The following is a 24,541-nucleotide window of genomic DNA, read 5'->3' as shown; positions in this document are numbered from 1 at the left end:
TTACTGCAACTACTATATATACTATACACTTGAAAACTTTGGCTTTCCTTAACACCTTCTTTCAAAATTTTATTGCTAAGACGTTGCCACCACAGTGTGACTTAAAACATCAACCCAAACCACAGAGGGTTGATCTGAAAAGGTAAAAAGCGACATACCATACAACAAAGATCTAGACACTCACATACTTTCAAAGATCTCTTCTGTTCAACTTGAAGAATCATTTCCTTACTTTTCTGAATATAAGCTATCTGTCTCATTAGAACAACTTGTTATACCTTTGTGTCCTGCATCCATAGAAGTTGAACAAATTATTACAAATAGGCAGTAATCTACATTTTAACGTATACATGAACCAGAATATGGAATAACGTATTTGTCTTACAAACTCTTTATAGAAGGCTAGACAGTGCCAATTCTTTTACCCAAATCAAACCACAAATCAATAAGAACCAAGAGGAACTTTGGGAAAGTAATACCAAACAAGAAACTAAATGCAGCTTAGCCAAGTCATAATTGCATGTAGAACAGTTAGAGTACATAATGATCTGCAAGAATAAGGTTCAATATATCCCACAGCATGTACAAAGAACATACATATTTTTCAATCTAGTCATGTTCTTAAGGTTCTGATCTACTTTATTTAATACTGCTTTAAAGGCTAAGGATCCAGTCAATTCAGAATAAATGGTTGATTCCTGCTCCTTCATTTGAATTAAGTTCAATTAAAAAAACCCTGATTTTCATTCACTGTGTATGCATTCACCTGTACCAATAATGTCAGATAGAACAGGCAGTTTTGGGAATTGCTTACTTAACAGCCAGTGCTTGAAAGAGAACAAAGAAATAAGGGAGGTCAAAACTTGTATGTGTGTAGAGCTAGCAAGAGATCCACATTGATCTTCAGCTACACAAGACTATGAGTTATGCAAACACTTCTGCTGCTTAATAATTAAATGGTCTGCTATTAAAAATATTACTATTATAAATATCTGAATTGTTTCCTATGTAAGTCCTTCTACCTTCCAGAAAAAAATTCACATGCTATCTTTAAGAAAAATGTTTAAATACCTTCTAATTTGCAATACAATTTACTAATAAAAAAGGTTATAGAGCGGAGTAAAATAAAGTATTGTTATTAGAGCATTTTTAGTGGACTTTAATAAATATGCTCTGGTTTATGGCACAATTTCTAACACATGCAAATGAACACCTGACAAGTTTCTGGAAGACAAAAAACATCTTAAGGTGCCAGATTTTTCTTTTGCTGTATTTTTTGTTAGTAACTCATAATGCAACATTGTGTGCCTAACATGTGTGGAAATAAAATTAAATGTCTGAAACTGGCAAAAAGAAGATGAGATTCAAGAGTAAACACTGCATTTGCTATCTTTTAAATAATAATGTAATGATAGGAAACTATTGTTTGAATGCTGTATTTTTCACTGGTTTTGGTGTCAAATAAAAAAATACAAAACAGTTTCAGAAAAAATAATGAACAAAACCAAAGGCTTACTTTACATAAAATGAATGAAATAGTTAAAACATTACTTGCAACACTGTTACCAATTATTTACAAAACCAATTTATTACAATTGCAATTGGGCAAATTGCAGCCATAAAGCTGGAGTTTCCAAGCTGAGTGCCTGCTTGAAGCTATGATTTTGGGAAAGCTGTTGTAAAAACTACTAAGCAACTGCTGAGCATGAGGCAGTGAGAGAAAATGTGTTTCCGCTGTGCTTACTATCTCAGCTATGAGAAATTACCTATAAATTCACGCCCTTATTTAAGCTATAAATGCATTTATTCCTTTATTCTGCCCCTTGCAGCTTCCTGTTTGCCCTAATCTGGTTCTCAAGGCACATTCTGATTTCCTTCTCTGTACTAGGATTGCATATCCCATATCTGCAACCCTTTGCGACATACTTGTGTCCCTCTTGCAGCGCCCCAATTTTCTCTCCAAGCCATTCCCAGTTTCAGCTTCCAACTTCTCACTGCACAGTTCAGGGTCTCTACTCACTCCTGAAACAGTGCAATGCTGTGGCCAACACTGGCCACAGAGGACATGAACTCAAAGGGTTAAAGTCCGGCAATGTTAGAAACAACCAAAAAAAAGTGTTAGAAGTGCTAACCACCAGTAATAACAGTGCCTTCAAGAGGCAAATTCACAAATGAGCAATCCACTTTTTAATCAGGTTTATGTATCAAAAGATCAAGCTCAACTGTTTGATTTACTCATTGTGCAACTGGATAATGTTAAAACTGTATTAAACATAAAAGTAGTTTTGTTTAAGTTAACTCTCCTTAGTCTTTAAAGTGCCCAAATATCATAAAAGCATTGTAACTATTCTTTCAGCAAAGCAAATATTTAAAATATTCTTCATCAAAGGCTAAAGTATTAGAAACATTTTAAGATATCCACTCTCCGTATTTGTGGATAGTTTTTAACAGTAGTGCCAGATAGAAGTATTTCAGGCTGCTATAAAACAACATTTAAGTCAGCAGAGGTTTTAAATTGTATGGTTAGAATGTTCAAAACATAATTGAAAAAAAAAATCTTTTCCAGGGAATGAGAAAGAATGCTACAAAATTAGAAAATTCTTTCCTCATTCAGCAGTAATAACCTAGAATTCAAAGTTCCTTACAATTAAAAAAATTCCTTAAAAATGCTGAAACTAGGCTGTGAAACAGTGACACAATTATTTTACATTTCATTTCAGCTCCAGGTGAGTTTTTTGTCTTGGAACCTCATCAGCTTTTGTGCTTGAATCCCAGCATAAAGAATTCACGAGCTCTTTAAATTTTCTGCAGAGCTACAGTATACCCAGACCACCTGTCTGTGTTTTTTAAAATTATTTTACTGAAGGCAAGATTTTGTGAAATCATCAGTGCAGCCCCACAACAGCCATCCAAAGATACTTCTACATAAACAGAGGATTCTCAAGGCTTAATGGCATTCCCTTTTCTAGTGCAAGCAAGCATCAAGCATGACTTAATTTCAGCAGCTCAGTGCACTAAATATAAAATTAGCAAAATTTTTTTTAAGGAGTCCAAATTCCTCCAGTTCTCTGGACTCATGTTTTTCATGAGTTCAGAGAATTATAATAAATATAAATTTTTTTCTTTATCTTATTCTGCTGGATTGTTTCTCTTTTGCTTGAGATGTTGCCAAAAGATTCATAATGTAAGGTTCTATTTGAACTGCTTTTAAAAAACAAACCAATCATGTATTTTTTTCCACAACATTGAGAAAAGAACTCAAAAATCCATCAACTTTTCCCACACTGCTCTTTTTACTAGTTGGAACTATTACAGTTTTCTGAAATTCTGAAATGGAAATGTAGCCTACATATTATATTGCAATAAAGGTGATTAAATTGAATGTATTTACTATGGCTATAGTATGGCTATTTAGGAACTTTTTTCTATTTCCATTTTTTTTTTTCCATTAGTGTAAAACCTTGCTGGATGACCTAGGGGTAATGCTAAGTAACCTTTATGTGTATTCTAGGACTTGTATTCCAACTGCATTAATAAATTAAGCATGTTCTTTTAAGGTTTCCATGGTGGCATCCTGACAAAAGCATCCATAAATCCAACAGCAGAACTGCATAAAGCATGCCTATGTACTGTAAAAACATCTCCAAGAGTTACAGTATGGTTTTCAAGAATCACAAAAAAAAAAAACCACTTTGGAAAAAAATGGTAATTTGTCAAGCTACAGAGACCTAGTTTCACTCTGTTTAAACAGACTTTTTCCACATGCGAGGGGAGGAAGAAAGTGAGCAAGCAGAAAGGAATGGGGAAGGTCCAGTCATACACTCAAACAATACTGCTTTTCTTCTTATGATGCACAAAGAGGAACTGAAACTCTTTTGTACTGATTCTTCTCATAAAAATTAATTTGCATAAAATTTTTGTCTTGATTATGTGAGACATTATGGACACCTACATCATGGAGCTAACCATAAAAAATAAACACTAATATGTATTTTTCATTTAATTTCTTAGAAAATTAGGAATGGGAGAAATAATCTCTCTACATGAAATACAATTCAACAACAAAATAAACAAACAAAAAACATATTGTCAAGTTACAGATCTTGCAGGCTCCCTGTCAAAAAGGATGTTAAAATTTTGATTTGCTCAGCATTTGTGTCCCTTTTAACATGCATGTAGACATAACCTAGTAATGAAAGCAAAAGTCTTCACCAATTCCCATTACCACCTGTAATGAACTGCAACATATACCAAGGATTTGAGGAAAGCCTGAATTCTGCTTTCCTTCCTACAACAGTTTCTTTTGTAGCCTTGAGCAAGTCAGTTACTTCTGTGCATTAATAAAAATTAATAAAGAGCCAATTTGTTACTCTATTGAGAAATAATTAGCTTCTACAAGTTGCACACATGGATTTTTAGCAAAAGTTTTGTAATGTTTACTTAGAAATTCTATTTTTGCACTTATTTAAAATTCATAGTTCACTTCACATACTCAGGTCAGCTCTACCACACTATGAGCCAGACCACTAAAAGAGCACTTATTTAAAGGTGAAAATATTTAACTGAACTATTCATTACATTTAATATAACAAGAGATTTTTCTCTCACATGTTGCATTCTCCAGTAAATCATTACTCTGCTGTAATTTGACAAAGATGAAATGATGTTTGCAGTTGGAGTTGCATCATAAGTATCTCTGGCTACAGATACATGGACAGCTAAGGAAACTGCCTTGGAAAATATTGTATGTTGAAGAAGAAATGAGTTTGCTAATGCTTCACTTCAAATACAGCTGTGCCTACATTGGAGCACATTTCAGTGGGTAAGATACCCATGCCAGTGTTTAAGTCTGTAGGGTGCCTTTAGGTTAGGAAAACATAGTAACAAGAACAAACAAGTAGCCTGGATATAAAACTATCATACTCGGTATTTGTTCACAAATATTTGAATTTACTTATGTTGCAGTGTTCCTGGATCACTAATATATAAATAGTATTTTATACAGGAAATTGCAAATAAATTATATTTGGCACCCAGGCTCTTAGACACTATAAAGATAATAACAAACTGAAATAGATGTTTGGTACACATTCTCCTTAAAAAAAAAATCATGATCATATCCTTTTTTTTTTGTTTATTGACTCATTTAATTTGGAAAAATTTGTATTACTAAATCTAAGCTTAAGAGATAAATTAGCATCAACTTAATTGACAAGCCATAAAGTCTCACGTGCCAGCTCAGAAGAAAATTACAACTATTTGATGGTCTCAGTTGCTCCACTAGATATGTGAAGAATGATATACAGAGGTTGTCATTGTGTAGAATTAGTCTGTTTTAATTTGCATAGTGAAAATATCCATTCCAATTTATCTTATCTCATAAAAGATCGCCCTTTTAGATTTGTATTCAATCTGCATTGAGGAGAAAAGTAAAGAAACTGGTCACTACCAAAACCAATGAAACTGATCACTATCTAAAGCAAAACAACTTGTTCTGACACACATTCAGTTTGGTTAAGTGGATGTCCTTGGAAATCATCTCCTTAAACTGTTAGATAAAGTGGGAACCTCAAGGAATCCTGTACAGGGAGCTCAGGTAGCCAGGAAGCAAGGAAAGGAGGATGAGTGAGAAAGAGGCAGAAATCCAACTCAGTAAGAGTAGACCATAAACCTGTTTTGAAACTGACAGTATTACACAGGGAGGAAGGAGTTGTCTCACAAGCAGGTCTTTGCTTTGAAGTTAATTCACTTGCCATCAGCCCACTTTTAACTCCTACTTAACTTCTGAAAGGGGATAAACTGGCAAAGGGATCACAACTTTACAGAACAGATTTAAAAGAGGAACTGTGGTTAATGTTAAAGAAATGTATGGTTCTGGCCCGAAGCTGACAATACCTTCTTAGAGAGTAGCTGTATTCAAAATAATAATCTCCACAACAAGGAAAAGAATATTTTATTAAATAAGTCAATCACACAGTAAGGTCCAATAAAAATAACAGCAGGAGAAGCTGAAAAGAAGGCAGCTCTTTGTGAATGGAACATCAAGCTGGGAAGCTGTGCTTCCTGAGGGGTGCTCCCTGAAGAACTGTGCATACCACCAGTTCACCTAAGCACAGCCTTCCTCTCTCTTAAATAGAAAAGGGAAACACATACCAAAACTCTCTCCCTCCATTCCAATGGGGCCAGGCTGAGGAGTCTCTCCATTCTTTAAGCAGTTGTGAATGTAGGCTGCCTTCCACCTGGCGTACTTCCTGTGCTGGGCATTCTGGGGGAGGGAAAAGGCCAGCCATTTTAACCACTCACTTCTGCAAATTAATGCATTCAAAACAGAAATACAAACATCTTTTCCACTTTCTCTGCTGTCATTTGATACCCTTTTAAAGATAAACATGTAAAATTAATAGGTGAATTACAAAAAATAATTAAAATAACAGCTCTAACAAGATCTCAGCATGAAAGGAAATTGCGGAGATCTTCAATTAGGGCAGCATATCAGGAAAAGGAAATAAATGATACCAAGAAAAACTAGTATGAAAAACATAGCACTGTGTAGTAATTACTGACATGAAATAATGAAGAACGCTTCTTATCTCCATAAACTTTGATGATTATTTACTTTAGATTTAAATACTTGAAACTTTAAATGCTACTGCTGAGTATCAGATATATGGAATTTCTTCTAATTATATTATTTTTAAATTTAAATTTTAATTTAAAAGCATGAACACAGAAAGGCTGATGTAACTGCAGATTAATGTGATTTGTTTGCAATATTCTCTGACATTAAGATTTTCCATTTTGTTTTTTAAAATATACTTCACTGTTCCTAAGTACAACTTTAAGCATGTCAAAACAAGACAGGAAGATTGGCCACTTTGTATCTCCTGGGCAGTTACAATAGTGTTTAATCCAGGAAGAGCTGTCAATTGATGCAAGAAATATTAAACTGATTATGCAAATCAACTGTTTTGCCAACAGTTGCATGGGAAACAACCAGTTCTGACAGTTATGAGGTAACATAAATCCAGGATCAAGGCTGAATATAAACATTAGAAATGTGGAAGGATGAGTGGAATAATTTGCCCAAATGAACAATGCAGGCTGGGGAACCACAGTTCACACCAACCCCAAAAATTTAAAAATTAAATTTTTATTTTAAAAAATTAAAAATTAATTTGAAAATTAAATCCAAAGTTTCTCAGAAATCAATAAACTGAAATTCAATACTGTACTTCACAAAGCCTATTGCACTGTCATCCAGAACAGGGTAGAGAGACACAATGCAAAAGGTATCACCAGCAAGCTCCCTTGCTCATATTTAATACATTGTATCACCCAGGATGCTTACACAATCCAAGAGAAAGATCTGGTCTTCATTTTTGAAAACAAGATGTTCTCCAGAAAAAAAAGCCTATTCTGATGACATATTTATTAAAATGCATTCACTGTACCTCAAAAAGGTAAATTGCAATGGGAAAACATGGCTTTCTGTTAAACTTTGTTTTAATAATAATTTCTGGCCAGTCAGTGTTACAGATTAAATTCCTTCATTTTTAACAAACACTCTAGAAGCCACAAAATGCAGAAAACACATACGCAGAGTATGCTACTTTTAGGAAAGATTATTATGCAATATGTAAGAGCCTGTACATCTCCCCCCTATTCTAATATGGGGATTATTTATTGACAAAGTGTGAAGATGCAGCTGTATCAGGTGTCCATCCCAGGCGCTGGCAACTCAGCACGGCAGGAGTGGTGTCTGTGAGGACAGGCCAGGGCTGCCCCACGCTGGATAAAACAGCCCCAGTGAAGCCACCTCAGAGCACAGCTGAGGCCCTCAGCTATCTGGTGGTGCCCTTGGGAGAGCATATTGAAGGACAGCCCAAGCACCCCAACCCTGGCACCAAGATGATGGATGGAGAGAGGAGAATGGAACAAAGTGTTTGATGTCTGTCCTGCATCCTGACTGCAAAGCTTATCGTTCCAGAACTTAGAAGTGAAATGCTGTTGGTTTGGTCTGTTTTTAACACACACTGCTGTCCCCTTTCAGAAGGCTGCCCTATTGAATGAATGCTACTCCTGAGGTAAATGAAAAGAATGCTGCTATTGCAGAGCTTACTACTGCTCTGATCTAAGCTGTATCTTGTAAAACCAAATCTTCCAGAAAATCCTTTTGCCTAGTTCTAATATGGAGATATAGAACAACCACTCTTCATCTGCGACACAATCCATTCATATTACCCAATAATCAATCACTTTCTATTTAAAAACATACATATTATGCTCAACACCCATTTTCTAATTCTAGGTGTCAAATATCTGCTTTCTATGCCTTCTGTTGTTGCTTTAAAAGCCTTTTCATAACTGATACTCCACATATGAAGGCAATTTTAAGTATCCATTGAAAAAATAGGCAGGTCGTCTGAATACAGATGTCATGCTCTATAAGCAGGTGTCAGGCTGAATTTAACTTAGGCTGAAAAAAACTTCTGCAAAAGTCTAAGACAAGTCAAGTCAAACTTCTCTCATCATCCCTTTACATAAGAACGGCTAAATAAACTGTTGAAATGTAATGATGCTATACACAGGAGCAAATATTTTCTGTATTTCTTGTACACCCTCTTTCACTATTAAACAAAAGGAGAGAATTCTGCTTCTTTCCAATTACAAAGCGTTCCTGTCCTTTCAACATCAACAACAAAAAACCCCAAGACACAACAGAAAATGTACCACTGCTAGCATTCTACACTGACATTTGTAACAATTTCTTCCATCTTCAAAGCAGGATTGCGTCAGGTACTCTGAGGAGTCAACTGATCAGTGCACTGTCCTGTGCACTGGATTCCTACAGACTAGGATGGTTTTTTTTCAGTCCAATTCAATGTGCAAATATGCATTCACTCTCTGGCTCTAGGAAATGTTATTACTGGATCTAGTAAAGGATGTCAGGGCACAGGGCAGACAGTTTTAAAAGAACACATCCAAAAGCAAACTTATGTGTGCCTCTCAATAAGATGAGTATTTTGATAGAGTCTCAGGCTACAGAAGATGGAGAATCTCGCAAGAACTCTTCACCAAGCATTTCTCTTGGGTAAGACCTATCTTTAGTATCTACACTTACATCCTATAGTATTCCAGAAGTGCATCCCTATTAAGACCATGCCTTACCTTCTTTCCAATATTTACAAATGAAAGTAGCCACAACAACTGCATTTTAAACTGAGCAAGTACAACTACACTTTAGGCACACTTACCAGATTGGGGATTTACATACAGGATGCAAAGCCTGAATTTCAAACAGGACATGGAAAAAAGTGAAGGTGGACAAAGCTAGGAACCTTGCATCATTTTTCCCCCATAAGCATTCCCACTTGCTCAATGTAAAAATCAAACTTTGAGTTTCTAATTGATACTTGTCATGAAGCATCTTCTAACAGATGTCTAGTATTTCTATATAAATCTACAATTTATTTGAAATACTTTGCATGATTCTTTATGGCTTTCTAACAAGTATTTGGCTGCACTGTTCTTTGAAATTCATATTCATGACGTATAAAAGCAATGTCTGTGCTTGGAAAAGCAATCAGATAATACACTCATATGCCTGACACTTACCTCTTCAGAGAGCTCCCCAAACACTGTTAGAACATCTATCAGGAGACTTGCAGTATAAAAGGACTTTATCATGTTTCTGCAAAAAAGAAAGCATTTTGCTAACTTGGCAATGTCACTCTCTCAGAATCACATTTTACACGTTGTAATCTTAGATCATACTGGCTTATTTCAAGCCAAACATTGTTTTTTTTCCTCTTTTAATCTGATGTTACAGAAGCTGCTTCACAGCATTTAAATCTACCAATACTGATTAGTCTCCTAACTACTATGCAGAAAATATTCAGCATTTTTTAAAACTGGTTACGTGTTCTGAACTTAGTTTCTAGCTTGGAATTTGTAGGACACCAGAAATCCTGTATTAGCTTAGAAAAATACATGAACATGCCGTAGTAATTGCAGTAAACCAAAACACATAATGGATCATCACAACTATTCTACTATCACTGGTCAACAGAAACTATAACATGCTTGATAATATTAGCCTGTGGTTTTAGAAGGCATGCCAGTAGGTAAGCAACTCCTAAAGGAGCATAAGGAGGAGGATTCCAGTTAATGTGTGATGCTAGAGACCTATAAGTAGTAACAAAGTGAGTTTTCCAGAAGAGAAAAGAATGTACTAAATCTCAATTCTTGCTTCCACTCAAATTAAAGAGTTTGGATATTGACATTCCCTGACCAGTATCTTCAGATAAGAAAAAAAAGATTTTCACCTACTTATGAAATTGCCCAGCTCTGTCTTCATTGTCTGCATACAAAAACATTTTCAAGGCATAATTCTCCACATGAGCAGAGCCAACAATTTCCTGAGTAATTGCTTCATTATCACCAAATTGCTTTTTCATCTGAAAAATGTTGGAAAAATGCATTAATTACTTTATTAGACCTTAGCAATTCTGCAAACACAAAAAGAACCCGCTGATTTACACAAAGTCAAGTACAATTTAAAAAGAAACAACTTACTTACTTTGTTTTACAAATCTGCAGCTTCTAACATAACAAATGCTAAAAGCAGCATGTGAAAAAGAACGCACACTCTTGGGGAGGGAGAAATATTATGAATAAGTAGCTCTGAATCTTCAGTCACAAAATGCTTAGAAAAAACACCAACACCCCAACATCTTCTTGACCAAGGTTATAAATAAACACAGCTACACTGTTGTGAAGGAACAGCAACAGATATTTTTCCCCTCAGCATCTTAAAAACCCAGCACTGAAGCTTGTGTCAAGATTCAACACAGTTCAACTGGTAAAGTAATGCATGCTTTATAAAGGTGCTGTAGATCAGAGTCATCACGTATCTCTCTTCTTGTGAGGTTATTTCACTGCAGTTCATTACATCTTTCAAAGTATCTGAGCCCTACCTTGACCTGCCTGGTGACCTATGGATTTACTGGAATTTTCAGAGTAAGCACCGTATTTCAATTGAAAGAACTCTTTTCAAAGATGTTAGAGTACCAGAATCCTCAGGTTTCCTAATAAAAATCAGTAAAGCAAACAACCCTCTAACAGTTACAACAGGTGGATTTACAGCTTCTGAATAGGCTTACTGTTTGCACATAAGGAAATCTCAGGTTATCCTTAGAGAACAAAAACAGGAACACTGCATGATACTAACCTGCAGCCTTTATTTTGCCAAAAGATTTAAAAACAATCTCTGAATGGCAGTTATTTTTCACTGTGCGTGCGAAGAAAATTTTAATCATGCAGGCAGTATTTCCATATTTTTTAGATTGCTGCCAACTTTCTAAGACATAGAATATTGCCAGAAATGTTACTTCATTTCAGTAGTTAAACATAAGCTTTCCAAATAGAATTTTAAATTTAAAGGCTTTAATCTAACTACTCTATGTAGTTTTCAAAAAGTATTTGCTTTACAAAGTGTAATTTTCTTGTGAAAGTACCAAAATTCATGTGTTCAAATGAAACATTCAAGACACTGAAGCTAACTCAGAAGAAAACTGTATACACATATATTTCCCTAACCTATCTGTATACCTCACCCTCAGAAAAGAACTGATTACTACACTTGATCTGATGCTCAATTACTTCAAACACACAACTGACACTTACATACACTTCTAAAAGTATTAAAATTAACCAAGCTGTTTACTGTTGAAATCATGCTTCACACAATTTATGATTCAATATAGCAGTACTGGTGTTTTAAACATCGATACAAAATTTCAACATAAAACTCAATGCATTTAGGCTTAATCCTAAAAAAAAAATGAAACCGCACCCCTCTGCGCCCCCTGGTGGTTATGGGCAGACTCAAAACAGCAGTCCCTAAATTACAGCGGGAGCTTTTCCGTAAACTTTTCCATAAACTTTTCCATAAACCCCAATTTCCTAGCCCCAAAACTACTCTATTAGACTTGACCAGGAGTGCTCTCTTCATCCTTCACCCACCTGGATACATAGAAGAATATTCAATACCTTTGCGTAAGTTGTAACCCAGATAATCTTACCAGTAACCAAAAGGTAAAACTATAGATTTTTGATGCTTTTTTACTCTTTTCAATTTTGAAATAGAAGGGGTAACTGAACGCTGCAGATAAACTGCTGCAGTACCACAAGTAACCCAGAAAATCCCAACATTTCTTAGGAAATGAATAGCAAAATCCTTTTGAGTTTTAATCTCACTCCTTCTGCTATCTCTCTCTCCCTTTGAACACAAACCCCAGTCCTATTTAAGATGTCAAAATCTGATTAAATAACACACCAAGAAATCACTGTACACTGAATTTTCCATTGCAAAAAATCAGTGACAAAAAAGCAAGAATTACAAGTTATGAAAAAAAAGACAAATGGATCATGTTTCAATTTTTTCCTGAAGAATCACAGAATGGTTTGGATTGGAAAGGACCTGAACGGTCATCTAGTTCCAACTCCCCTGCTGTGAGCAGGGATGTCATTCAATAGAAGAGGTTCCTCAGGACCTATCCAACCTGGCCTTGAATACTTCTGTGGGAAAGCGATCCATCTTTCCTAAGTGAAGGCTGTTCCTAGTTCCTTCAATCTAGTTCCACACAATCTCTTCAGGCACTGCTAGACTTTGGATGGAATCACCATACTGAACAAAAAAAGAACTGCTGCTTCATTTTTCAACACTACTTTCTACATCCAAATGAGCCCTTAGACCTCAGAATCAACAAACTTCTTCCTTTGAGAACACTGAAAGCTACAGGGTATGAACATAAACAACTCCTGGAACTTAAACTGACCATCTGTACCACAACTTTACCTTTCTTAAACTCTCTTCTACTTAAGGCTTTCAATTAGTATCAGGTCCACTTAGAAGAGCATGGCACAGCTATCCCTTATCCACACAGAATAGACTTGTGTTTACAAGATTTTAAAAAATAAAATCTCCAATCTCTAACATAGGATACAATCAGAAGTATCTTTATCTTTTAAATAGTATTTTTAAAAACTCCCTGGATACAATAGTTTAGGTTAGAGATTTCAAAAGCATCCCAGGACTAGGCTATAAAGTCCTACAGCAGTGAAAATAACTGTACAGACTTCAAGGAATCAAAGGTAAATGAATTTTAAAAAGTCTTCTAGAACACCTGCATTACCTTCCTAATGAATTAAGATTTGTCATGAGAATATGTATAAATAAATCATTTTAATTTATGCTGTCTACACAAAATCTTATGGCAAAATTCCAATTATGTTAGTGCATGCATATGCACATAGAGCTTTATCTCCTTCCAATCCTTCTGCAATTTATTACACACAACTGAAGTTCATGCAGTATGCTTGCATGCAGAATAGCTGCAGAGACAGTATTTCCAGAAATTTAAATAAAAATTAATTAATATTATGATAATTTTTGAGGAAAGCAATAAATTCTACTTACAGCTTCCAACTGATCCATAAGTTTGGATAAAAATTTACGGCATTCTGGCGTTTTACTGTCAATCTTCATCCCTGTCTGCATTGCATACAAACGACCTTGAAATGATACAAAAACACACAAAAAACACTGCAAGTCATTATCTGAAGCAGAACTCTTAAGCAAACAATGCAATGCCCCCAACATACATGAAGGTCAAACTCATCATTTAACCACACACTGACCCCAGTATGAGTGAGCAGTAACAGCAAAATGTAAGGTTTGGCCTTGCAGAGATACTAGGAATAGTTTGGGGAGATTTACACTTTATTTTCCCCCAGTGACTATTCCTACTCATTTTAAACTGATGTTTATACCACTGTTATGCAATATCAAGTGCTTTTATAAACTACCACAACCTCACTTGCAACTCACCCAAACAGGAACTTTGAAGTGATTTGAGAGAGTGTATGGATATAAAAGGAACTTCATGTGGCAGGAGCCAGTTATCCTTAAAAGCCTTGAGCAAATAGCACTAAGCACCTACTATCTCCATGTATATGCATACATAGCATCAAACACTGATCTTTACACAAACCTGATCTTCACATCAGACAAGACAGACTTTATCAAACTTCCCTTCCAAGTAGAGTTGCCAGTTTTTAGTAAGATCTTGAACATGAATGATTAATATCTTCTGATTAATAATTATCTTTTTACTACCAAAAACCTGTGAGTTTCAGATTTGCACATGGCAGAACTTTATAGGCTTCATAAAACTGTGAGCTAACACGAGCAAGCATTATTTGCTAGGATTAACACACACGGAGAAGGGAAAATAGCCAGAAACATTCAGTAATCAAATGAAGAACATTTCCCACAAAAAAAAAAATTCCTCTCTGACTCTCAAGGGAGTCCTACAAAACACTTTCAAATGTAGAATTTAAGAATCAAAAGCTGTAACTCCACCAAATATTGCCATGAGGTAGTTATTATGGAATACCCCATGTCCTTCCTGCAAGCAATCCTAACTTGCCTCACAGCTTTAGCATCTTGCTCCTCCCAAGCACCTCTTCATACACTAGAGAGAATCTTTTCCCTTCAAATTACCTCAGTAAACATTAATATAACACAACTGCTATCACATAGCACTTATCCTGATGTTTGCTGCAGAAGAAAACATTTTATACTCACAAGCTTGTCTGCCTTTTCCATCTATTAGCAATTTGTCTAATAAAATTCAATCTCTTTCTACAAAACTTAGATTCTGCTGGTGAGTGCCATAATTTAACTAAGTATTCTTGGATTTTTAAAGTAGTATTTCCTATTTTATATACAACTGAGTGTTCAAACCAGACTAAGCACACATTCCTTATTTGGGACTGCAAAGCTCACTTATTTTTCAATGATAAAGCTGTTGGGTTGCCTATTCATTTAAAGACACTCTCCCTGAATAATAAAATACTTATGCTCTCCAGTGCCTCTCTCTTTTTATTATTAATGTATAGAAGGATCTACCATCTTTGTATTCAAGTTTTCAGTAAAGAAAAACCAAGTGAAAGTCTTGAACAAAACCAAAGAAATTGCTGAAAACTTAAGAACTACAATACTTGAACATAACAAATGGAAGAATTTCTATGTGGGTTTCATCAAGTGACAACATTACTATTAAGCTAATTACTGATAAGGGTACTCTTAAACCCACCTAATTTATCTTCAGGATGCTGACATGTTAATGTTAAACATTACAAAACTAGCACATGTAAGGTTGAAATTAGATTTCAAAGACAGTCAAATACAGAGAGAGACAGAATTGCATCTAAGGCACTAAAATTAATATTAAAAGCAGTCATTAATTAAAATACCATCATCACATGACAAGGAGCTAATTTGCAGTCTTCAATTAAATTGATTTTTAAGTACATACTTGATTGTAAGCTCCCCTGAACCCATTTCATGGTATAATTTAACAATATAAAACTTAAGAATTAATGTAAGGTTGCTAAACCTATGAACCATCTAGATCAGTTATTTCTTTTTGATGAATGCCAAGATCAGATATTTTCAGAGGCAAATAAATTAATTTTAGACTGATATGCATTAGAGTGACAAATTCAAAATACATTTGTTCATTACAGGATATAGATTTACCTTACTTGCTCAAGTATGCATCTCCAGATCCCGTCCATAATTCATTTACATAAAAATAACTCTCTTTCCATATAAATGGATCTTGAAAATGTCTTTAGCCTTGATCAGTTTAAAAATTAAAAGATCTTCTACACTGCAACTGTTACTCTTGTGTTACCTGTATGTAGGTTTTTCCACTCTCATTCCAAATACATCCATTTAAATTGTGAAAGCCAGAAAATTTTTCCTTCACTAATATCTCAAGGGTTGTATTTACTTGACTGAGACATCTGTATGTTCTGTATAAAGCCCTGAAAAACCAGCCTTCTTCCCTCTTAGGATTTCAACAGCTGAGAAAGACTTTAAGACTCCTTCAGGCACTCCAATGAACAAATGCAGAACAACTCTTGAACACACAAAAATAACATGTCAGAGAACAATAGTTACAGAAACAAGAAAAACATTTTTCTTGTCCATATATAAGTTTACACTGTGGGTGACACCAAGCAATCTTCCCCACCAACACCTTCCTCCTAACGAGATTCTAGGACCAAGGTACCCAAGGCTCCTAGGTTGTTAAAAATCAAAGTACTATTATCCAAAGCACTGTCAAGAAAGAGTGAAGGTGCTCCTGCAGCAGCAGCTCTAAGATGCCAGGAACAGAGATACCCTAGAGACAGACTATTGATGTCACCTGAGATAAGATTAAATGTGTTCACCTGTCACAGCAATTACCCTTCTGTGCCACACAACTGACCACAGTAGACAGTTACCACATGCAGCCATCAAGTGCCAATTTGTACCACTGCCTATAGAAATTAAGATTTCCTGAAAGATCTCATGAACTAGCAAAAGGTCAAAGCACACTTAAGTTACCCTAACACGAGAGTATACTGTGATCTTTAAAAGCTTTTGAAGTCTGGAATTTTTGCATACTCACTTCTTCACATAGATTTATATGTTTGAAAGAAGGACTAACCTGTCCAGGGACAGGCTCTGATGAGGCCATCATTGAGATAAAGGCAAAAGCTATTCCTTTTTTGTCAAGCAAGTGGTGACCAAGAAAGAGCACGATGTCTGTGAAAGCAACTATTGGCAGAGCATCACTACCTAGTAGCACGCAGAGCCAGGAGTTAGTCTTGGCTTGATGCTATTGATAAAACATTGATAAAACCTGATTGCAATGAAAGATGACACAACCTTCACATCAGGAAATGCAAAACAGACACAACCAGTCAAAATCTCCACAAACATCAGTCTCAGTTGATGAACTGAAGAAACAGAAGAAAAGTACACTCTACCAGTTTGAATCTCATCAGTGACACACAGAATGTTGATAAGTATGTTTAGGTACACTTACTGCTTTACTCAGTGCTGCTCTAGTCAAAAGTAAAACTTTGGGATTGAAAACCTCTACCATTAAACTTACCAAACAAACAGAAGGTGAAATAGTTGAAAAACTGAATGAACTACAGATTTCTAGGAAAAAAAGCCAAAATAGGAAGAGGAGGAAATAAATTGGTATTTATCTTCAAAGACAATACTGAAATAAATTTAATAACCTTTTAATATTTTAAAATTTTAGTTTTAGAATTATCGGTATTAAAAGCAATATGGGAGTGAATCTGAAAGCAGTAAGCAATCCTTTGCCTTACTGCTGACAATAGGAAAAAGCATCTACTAGTTGTACTTTTTCCATTTTTGAGTATTACCATATCATATTCATAAGGAAAATAAATTAATTTATTTCCAAATGCAAGTTTTTCCACATCTGTGTCTTCTGTTGTCCTCTCTGCTCTAATTTTGAAATGTCCCATGTATTTTACAAGAAGGCTATCTGTAAGACTGTGCTGGTTTTGACAGTACTATCTTTGCCAGTTAAGGTGCTCTCTTGCATATTTTTTGTGTTTGCTGGATCACATAAGTATTACTTATTGTAAAAACACATGTTTTTACAACTGAAAAATATGTTTTCACCTAGTGAAGTAAATCTATTAATGTCCTTTTACTGCCTAACTTGCAGCAAACAGACAAATGCACCTCATTACTAAATTTTCAGCAGCAAGAGCAAAACATACCTTTCCTTTGTCAATATAATCAGACAAATTTTAAACTAGCAAATAATGGTCAAAGAACTCTCCTCCACATTTACACTGACAAGTAATCTCAGTAGCAAGTAACTCATGAGTGAGAGGTCAAAAGTTTACCACCTCCAGGATCTCCACTAAGAGAGTCAACAGTGACATGAGTTCAGTTCAGTTGCCCCCTTTCCCCACATCCAAAAGAAAACAAATAATTTACATTCCATTAAATACAGCTGTTCTGATTTCTGTAATATTGCAAAAGCAATGGACAGCATTATTACTATGTTTGCTAAGTCACAAAACTTTTGCTTCAATGGAAGTGGTTCAATTTCTAATAGGTGGAAAGTAATCTCCTGAACAGTATAGATGCCACAAAAGAAATCCTCACAGTGCTATGTATTACAAATGCATTGTTTTACCATATAGAATACGACACTTGAAAGGCCATTTTACATCAAAATCATTTTGGTTTTCTCTTCAGAACTTCTCTAAAAATTGAACGAAATGTTTAAAGTTCATGTCCCTAATGACCAGTGACACACTCTTAAAACTAAAGAACTTGACTTAGAGGAGGCATTTGTTTAGGAACTTCTAATAAAAGAAAATCCTCTGTGAACAGCAAAGCTTCTAAAATTTGATGTAAATGAAAACTAAAACCATACAATGTAGCTGCAAAAATTTTAAAGTTTCAAAGCCTAAATGTATGTGAAGAATGTAGACAATCTTGGAATTAAGTGACCTGTATGTTTTATCTCTCTTCACTATTTATGATTAAGATCTGGAATATCTGGGATCAAACAGATGAATGAACTTATTCCTCCTTTTTGTTTTATGCACTCAGTTTTATAATAGATACAACTGTTTTCTGCCCCTCTCTATTCAAACTAAGTAGCAAAAAAGACTTTTATGTGGCCAACAAAGTAGTACTGTATGTGCAGAAATTAAAGTACTAAGGAGGTAAAGGAGGCTAGAGAGAACTAATGTTTAAATATTAAATAACATCAGAAGTAGAGCTAAAGTCACTTGTAATTTCACACACAAAGACACAACTGTTTTGCCAATTATTAACTAAGAGAGTTTGCTCAGAGTTTGTAGACAGGACATTTATCTTCAAATTCATAAAGACTTGGCAAGTAATCATTCTCACAAAAATGTTTTGCCAAGACAACTACAAAATACACATCTTGATTTGCTGCCCTTAATCTTTGTTCAGTAAATACTAAGTGTGGGTGTGCTGGCTGGAATTATACAGTGAGCTTTACAGAAACTTCTCTGCCTTTATTTAAGTCACGTAATACCATGTTATTTTTCCTTTACTAATACACAGCACAATTTCAGAGCAAGTATTTTGTCTCTAGTATGTGCCAGACATTCATTCCTCATACACAGTAAGTTACTCCAGATTTATGTTTGGATAACAACTGAAACTCCCCTCACTCCCGTTTTTAAACTAAATTTGTGCCAAGTAAAAAATACTGGAGAACAAAAGTTCCAGCCAGCAAGCAAGCACAATAGGTTTATTCTCTATCTTCTAAATTCTGTCCTACTACCCATCTTTCTTTTTCCTGGCCTAACAGGATCAAAAGATTATACTTCTTTTTTCCTGTGTGTATTTAATTCTCTAGCATAGAAAATAAATTATTAGCAAGTGAAATATTTTTGATATTTGATAGTAAGAAACGGACATAAAATAGTAACAAATAACATTGCAATAAATTTTAGTGATATTTTGATTCTGATTAAGGGATGAAAGCTTTACCAGGCCGTAATTTATTACTCATTCATATTCTACATCCCTTTGTCGAACCACTGACAGAAAAACGTTTGTTAAATGCTTGGTACACGAATCCAACAGCTGGAATACAAATGTGGGAAGCAAAGGGCACAAAGACATTAAATCAGATTCTACTCAAATCCAAAACTACTGGAAACATTTTCACATAAAAATGCTCTTGCTCTCATAAACATTAGTGTGTCATATTTCAATCATGTCATTTCTGCATGCAGATAATAAATATATTTTTACATGGCTAAGTCCAAGCTGCCTGAATTCAAGGACTTTTACAAATAGATTTAACATACTGACAAACAAACTTGGAAGGTCTTACACTGTCTCTTCATTACATGATGCCAAAGGAAACTTGCAAAAGACAAGACATTAGACGAGCAGCATCAACTGAAAATCTAAAACATTCCAGAGAAACCAAATTACTTTCAAATACTTATTTTCAAGTAAAATTAACTTAGGGAAACCTGTAAAAATATATATATATAATGCAAAAGTGGAGGAAATGAAGATTAAAAAAAATATAATTAAGAAACTCAAAAGAAGATCGCATCATGACCCTCTTGCCTCCCAGATTCTTTCACAGTATTCTAACTCTTACTGAAGAAAATTAGTGGGTAACAGTATAGTGTGTTACATGCCAGATAAATTTTATTAAGCCAAAATGGTCTCAAATGCCTCTTAAAACTCCTGAAAGTAAGGACTCAAGTAAGTTCCCTTACAATTCATTTTAATAATAGAATATTATAGACAAGCTAAATAGGCAAGACAAAATTTCCAAAGACAAACGTGACTGGTAACTATTAAGGTTAGATGACAAAACAAATAACATAGAAATACCTACTATGAATCTCAGGAAATAATTGTATTTCACATTACCACACTTCTGTCTGGTTTAAGGACTTACTTTGGTCTTGTAAAATTTGAGTAAGAGTTATATGTACAATTCATAAACTTCTTAGCTTTCCTACAATATTTAAACTAGGCATATTTTTAAAAGCTGGTCTCTACAGTTAAATAAAGAAAATAAAGCAATTCCAAATAAAATAGACAAGCTACATTAAACATAGGATTTATAGCAATTGAGATCTCTAGAATGCAAAAAGAGTAGAAGGCAGCTACTCTGGATTAGTTGCGGTCAAGTCACGAGGATAAAACAGCTTTTAGTGATTAGATCACAAATCTGAAACACCATTTTGTTTAGTTTAACCTGGAAGAAGCCTATGTCATGTGTTTAAACTACTCTGTGAGGTGAACCAAAGCACCCTAGATGACCAGGAGATAAGCTTCCAAAGCACACTCCTGAGCTTATTGGCTACCAGCATCCACAGCTGAATTAGGAGAAGTGTTGCCAGCAGGCTGAGGCGAGTGATCTTTCCACTCTACTCAGCACTGGTGTGCCACACCTGCAGCCCTGGGCTCCCAGTACCAGACATGGCAAGGGCCACAAGGCTGATGAAAGGCTAGGCATGTGTCACACCAGGAGACGCAGAGCTCACATTGTGTAACTCTTGAAAAGCAAAGAGGGTCTGAGCACTGTGTCTAAATATCTGACAAGAGGAGGGGATCAGTGGGAAGTGAAGACAAAGCCAGACCCTTCTCAGTGGTGTCCAGGATGAGAGGCAAAGGGCTCAAAATGAAAAACAAGAAATTCCATTTAAACATAAGAAAAATCTTTTACTGTCTGGGTAATCACACACTGGAACAGGTTGCTCCCAACAGTAGAGTCGCCATCCCTGGGGATGTTCAAAAACTGCCTGCAGAGAGTCCTGACCAACCTGCCCCAGTGATTATGCTCTGAGCAGGACATTGCACAAGGTGATGTACAAAGGCCTCCAACCCCAACAGTTTTGTGATTCTGCAAATTAGAATGTTGATGTTGATGCACCCCTCCTTCAAAGGCAGCAGCATACCTCAGGCAGGAAAAGACAGTTGTTAATTCTACTTCCAGAGAAGCAGAGTAAAAAAAGATATATAGAAAAAAAAATTGAATTATATGATGGAAAAATGCAGCTTAGTGTATTTACACTATACAAGTGAAGTTTAGGAGTTTAACACAAATACATGTAACTCAGAAAAGGTTTCAATCTCTGAAGCACACTTGTTCTATACGTTCTCATTCTCTGTTAGAACAGATTATTTTAACATATTACCTACATAATCAAAGCAAAGCCCAGAATACTACACAACAGTTAATATCATCCTAATTTTTGCCACTACCCACAGTCAGCTTTAAGGATTGTGGAGTTTATACAATTACCTTTGTTATTCCCACCACTTTTTTAGTTTTTCTGTCTCTGCAGACAAAGCAGTTTTAAAAGCACAGTCTTCCCCAGTTACAAATCTTTGAAATAATCAGAGCAAACAGACTGAAAACAGAAAAAAAAATAGAAAGCAAAGGGAAAAGTTTAAATTGAGAAAAATTTTTAGCTTCTACTCCTAGCAGAATCAAGACTCACAGTACACTACGAAACTGGTATTTACTTAAATATCTGACTTACACATACTAGCTTATCCTGAGTAAAGAACAGATTAAATCTATTTTTCTGTATGCCAGCTCTAATAAAAGACTTTAAAACATTTGTTGCATTAGTAGCCCACAAAACAGTTCTCTGCCACCAGCAATATGAGAATATGGAAAATGTACTTTTACAAATGGACTAAATCTGAATATTTAAACTGGAAAGCTCAGGGATTTGATCATATTAGATACAGAATTCTACAAGCACATTTTTTTATGCATTTGAATTCCACAATGTCCCAGTAGAAATGAGGTTACTAAGCATGTGCTGAATCTCTCCAAATACAGCAAATACCACTTACTTTTAATTTTATTAAGACTTCCTAATTACATGCATCTTCTAAATTAATCATTCAGAATGCACCAAGATACAATAAAAAGTTGAATAATTTAAAAGCTCAATTAAAATATTTGACCATTATTAGTAATTCCTATTAAGAAGGACTAATTGGATAGGTAAAGGATAAGAATTGGTAAAAAATAATGGTATTTCAGTTGCAAAATTGCACAGTAACTATATTTCCCAAATTCTTAGTCTGGCCATGAACTTCACAGTCCTTTTTTTGTAATAGTAATACTAAAAATCTCTTATAATTTGTATGCAGAGAGAAGCTTGTTTCACAGGTGTCTGACTACACTTGAAAGTGACAAGTCAGTCACATTTAACAGATGGACATTTCTGTTAAAAGCTGAATGATTTTTGGTTCAAGAGGTTGGCAACTAGTTGTGGAATAAAAGCTGTCTCTTGCTTTTCTTTCTTGCTTGATCTCACAAAATCACAATTATTAATACAAGAGTCTGGAAGCATTTCTCTGATGCTTTTCCATCTCAAGAATTAAAAACTGAAGATTTTTTTCATGCCTCTTTTATATAGAACATATCTACTGACCTTACATTATTTTTTTCTGATGTTTAGTAGACTGTAAAGCAAAAATCACCACACTTTGCTTTTTGAAAGTTACTAGAAACATAATTTCTCACATGAATTCATTGATTATCCAAACACTGTTCATGAAACATCAGTCCTTTTCTGGCAACTCACTGGCATTCTCTCAAGAATTTAGCATTAGAACATTAATGTTCAGTAAATACAGACTACCACACATTTCTGCAAAGAGATTAACAATGCAACTGGAAGGCTGAAACAACAGCCATTAATGAAAATCTTGCTTTTAACTCTAAACTTTAAGTTTTTGGAATATACAGTTACCTCTAAAACCTTGCAATTTGTAAAAAAACCTGACAAAACAACTCATCAGTCCAACTGCTTATGCCACAGTTGGAGACAAGATTTCTTCAGTTATTACAGGCCAGAGATTTTTTTTATCAGAGCCTGCCTCCTTGTGTCTGCAAAATAACATCTCAATGTAGTCAAACAGTTAGACTCAAGTAAGTTTTTTTAACATAAAAAGTTATTTTATTGACTACCAATTACATATGTGCCCTTTGCTAGGCAACCAATGTAGCATACTTTTCAGGTATTCCACTATACCTGCTAAATAAACTGACCTTTACTGAACCTGAAATAGCTACATACTTAACAAAAATGATTAACAAATAACACAAAAATGAAAAAAGTATCATATGGGGAGGAAACCATTTTAAAATAAGGTGGTAGATTACCAGAGGGCTGAACACTTACATTAACCATTAAGTGTCTAATCTCTTTAAAAGGAGAATTATTTTGTGAGATCATGTCCTACTAAAAATTTTTAAAAAGTAAACCTGGTTTCTTTATTTCTCTACAGCCTGTGCTCTGGCTAGAAGAAATGTTATAACCACGTGAATTTATGGTGCACACTGGCAGGAAAAAAATATTTTAATTACTTCAATCAATTACATCCATCTACTAATAATAGATAGGGCTAAAAAGGTAACGGTATACACACAGCATCTAAATCTACAGATCATATTCTGCTTTGAATCTAAATATCTAAAAAAAGAAGATTAAGAATGAAGGTTTTGTAAGGATTACACAGGATTACCAGCAACAAACTAGTTTTTAAATTTTTGCAACATGGAAGTACCACAATAAGAAGCGTTGTGTTGGAGTGTACAAGAACATCAATGTTCAATGTTTTACTTTTCATGCGGAAAATTATGTGGCAGTTGAAAAAGACAAATAATCCCTACTGTAGCTATTTATATTGTGTAAAACAGATTAATGTTAATTAAATTACAGTTTCTGTAAATCAACATATGTCAGCAATATCAAAAAAGGAGGAGTCCTGCCTTTGCCCCCAGCCAGTGTGTCTTATTCTTTTTCTTTGTCTGTGTGGGAACACAGCTGTTTAGGCAGCAGTGAATTGGCCTGGCTGAAAAATAGCTTATTATTGTCTTTCATAATACAATTACACCAACATTTGCTTCTAAAGCAGTCGAGGGTGGGGAATGAGAAGCTAGAGAAAGACTACAGCATTTTCTTTAGGTGGCATTCTGATTTATGTTACCTTAATGCTCAAAATGCACTACAACACAAGAGAAAAAAAAAGTCAAATAAATTATGTAATTGTCACATAAATTTCTAGCTTTAAGAGTGCACCTACAGCACCTATGATGAGAGA

The 24,541-nt window shown here is 34.9% G+C and overlaps 1 protein-coding gene across 3 annotated transcripts in view; it reads right to left on the bottom strand.

Moving 5' to 3' along the window:
- The window catches only part of VTA1 (vesicle trafficking 1), a 37,917-nt gene that overhangs the window by 10,112 nt on the left and 3,264 nt on the right, over window positions 1-24,541 (bottom strand). For 2 of the 3 annotated variants that reach the window (XM_054279868.1, XM_054279869.1), the window contains exons 2-5: window positions 13,481-13,575; window positions 10,330-10,457; window positions 9,616-9,691; window positions 6,154-6,265 (exon numbers count right to left, since the gene is read on the bottom strand). In XM_054279868.1, coding sequence (XP_054135843.1) covers window positions 6,154-6,265; window positions 9,616-9,691; window positions 10,330-10,457; window positions 13,481-13,575 — 411 coding nt within the window. Of the gene's footprint in view, window positions 1-6,153; window positions 6,266-9,615; window positions 9,692-10,329; window positions 10,458-13,480; window positions 13,576-17,015; window positions 17,068-24,541 lie in introns of those variants that run through there. The other variant, XM_054279870.1, reaches the window with a different exon arrangement.

The sequence above is a fragment of the Melozone crissalis genome, unplaced genomic scaffold (assembly GCF_028551555.1).
Source record: "Melozone crissalis strain CALT ecotype California unplaced genomic scaffold, PUWL_Pcris_2 ptg000027l_1, whole genome shotgun sequence".
Lineage (NCBI taxonomy): Eukaryota > Metazoa > Chordata > Aves > Passeriformes > Passerellidae > Melozone > Melozone crissalis.
Note: the sequence above shows the minus strand (reverse complement) of the source record. Positions and strands in the feature narration are given on the sequence as shown.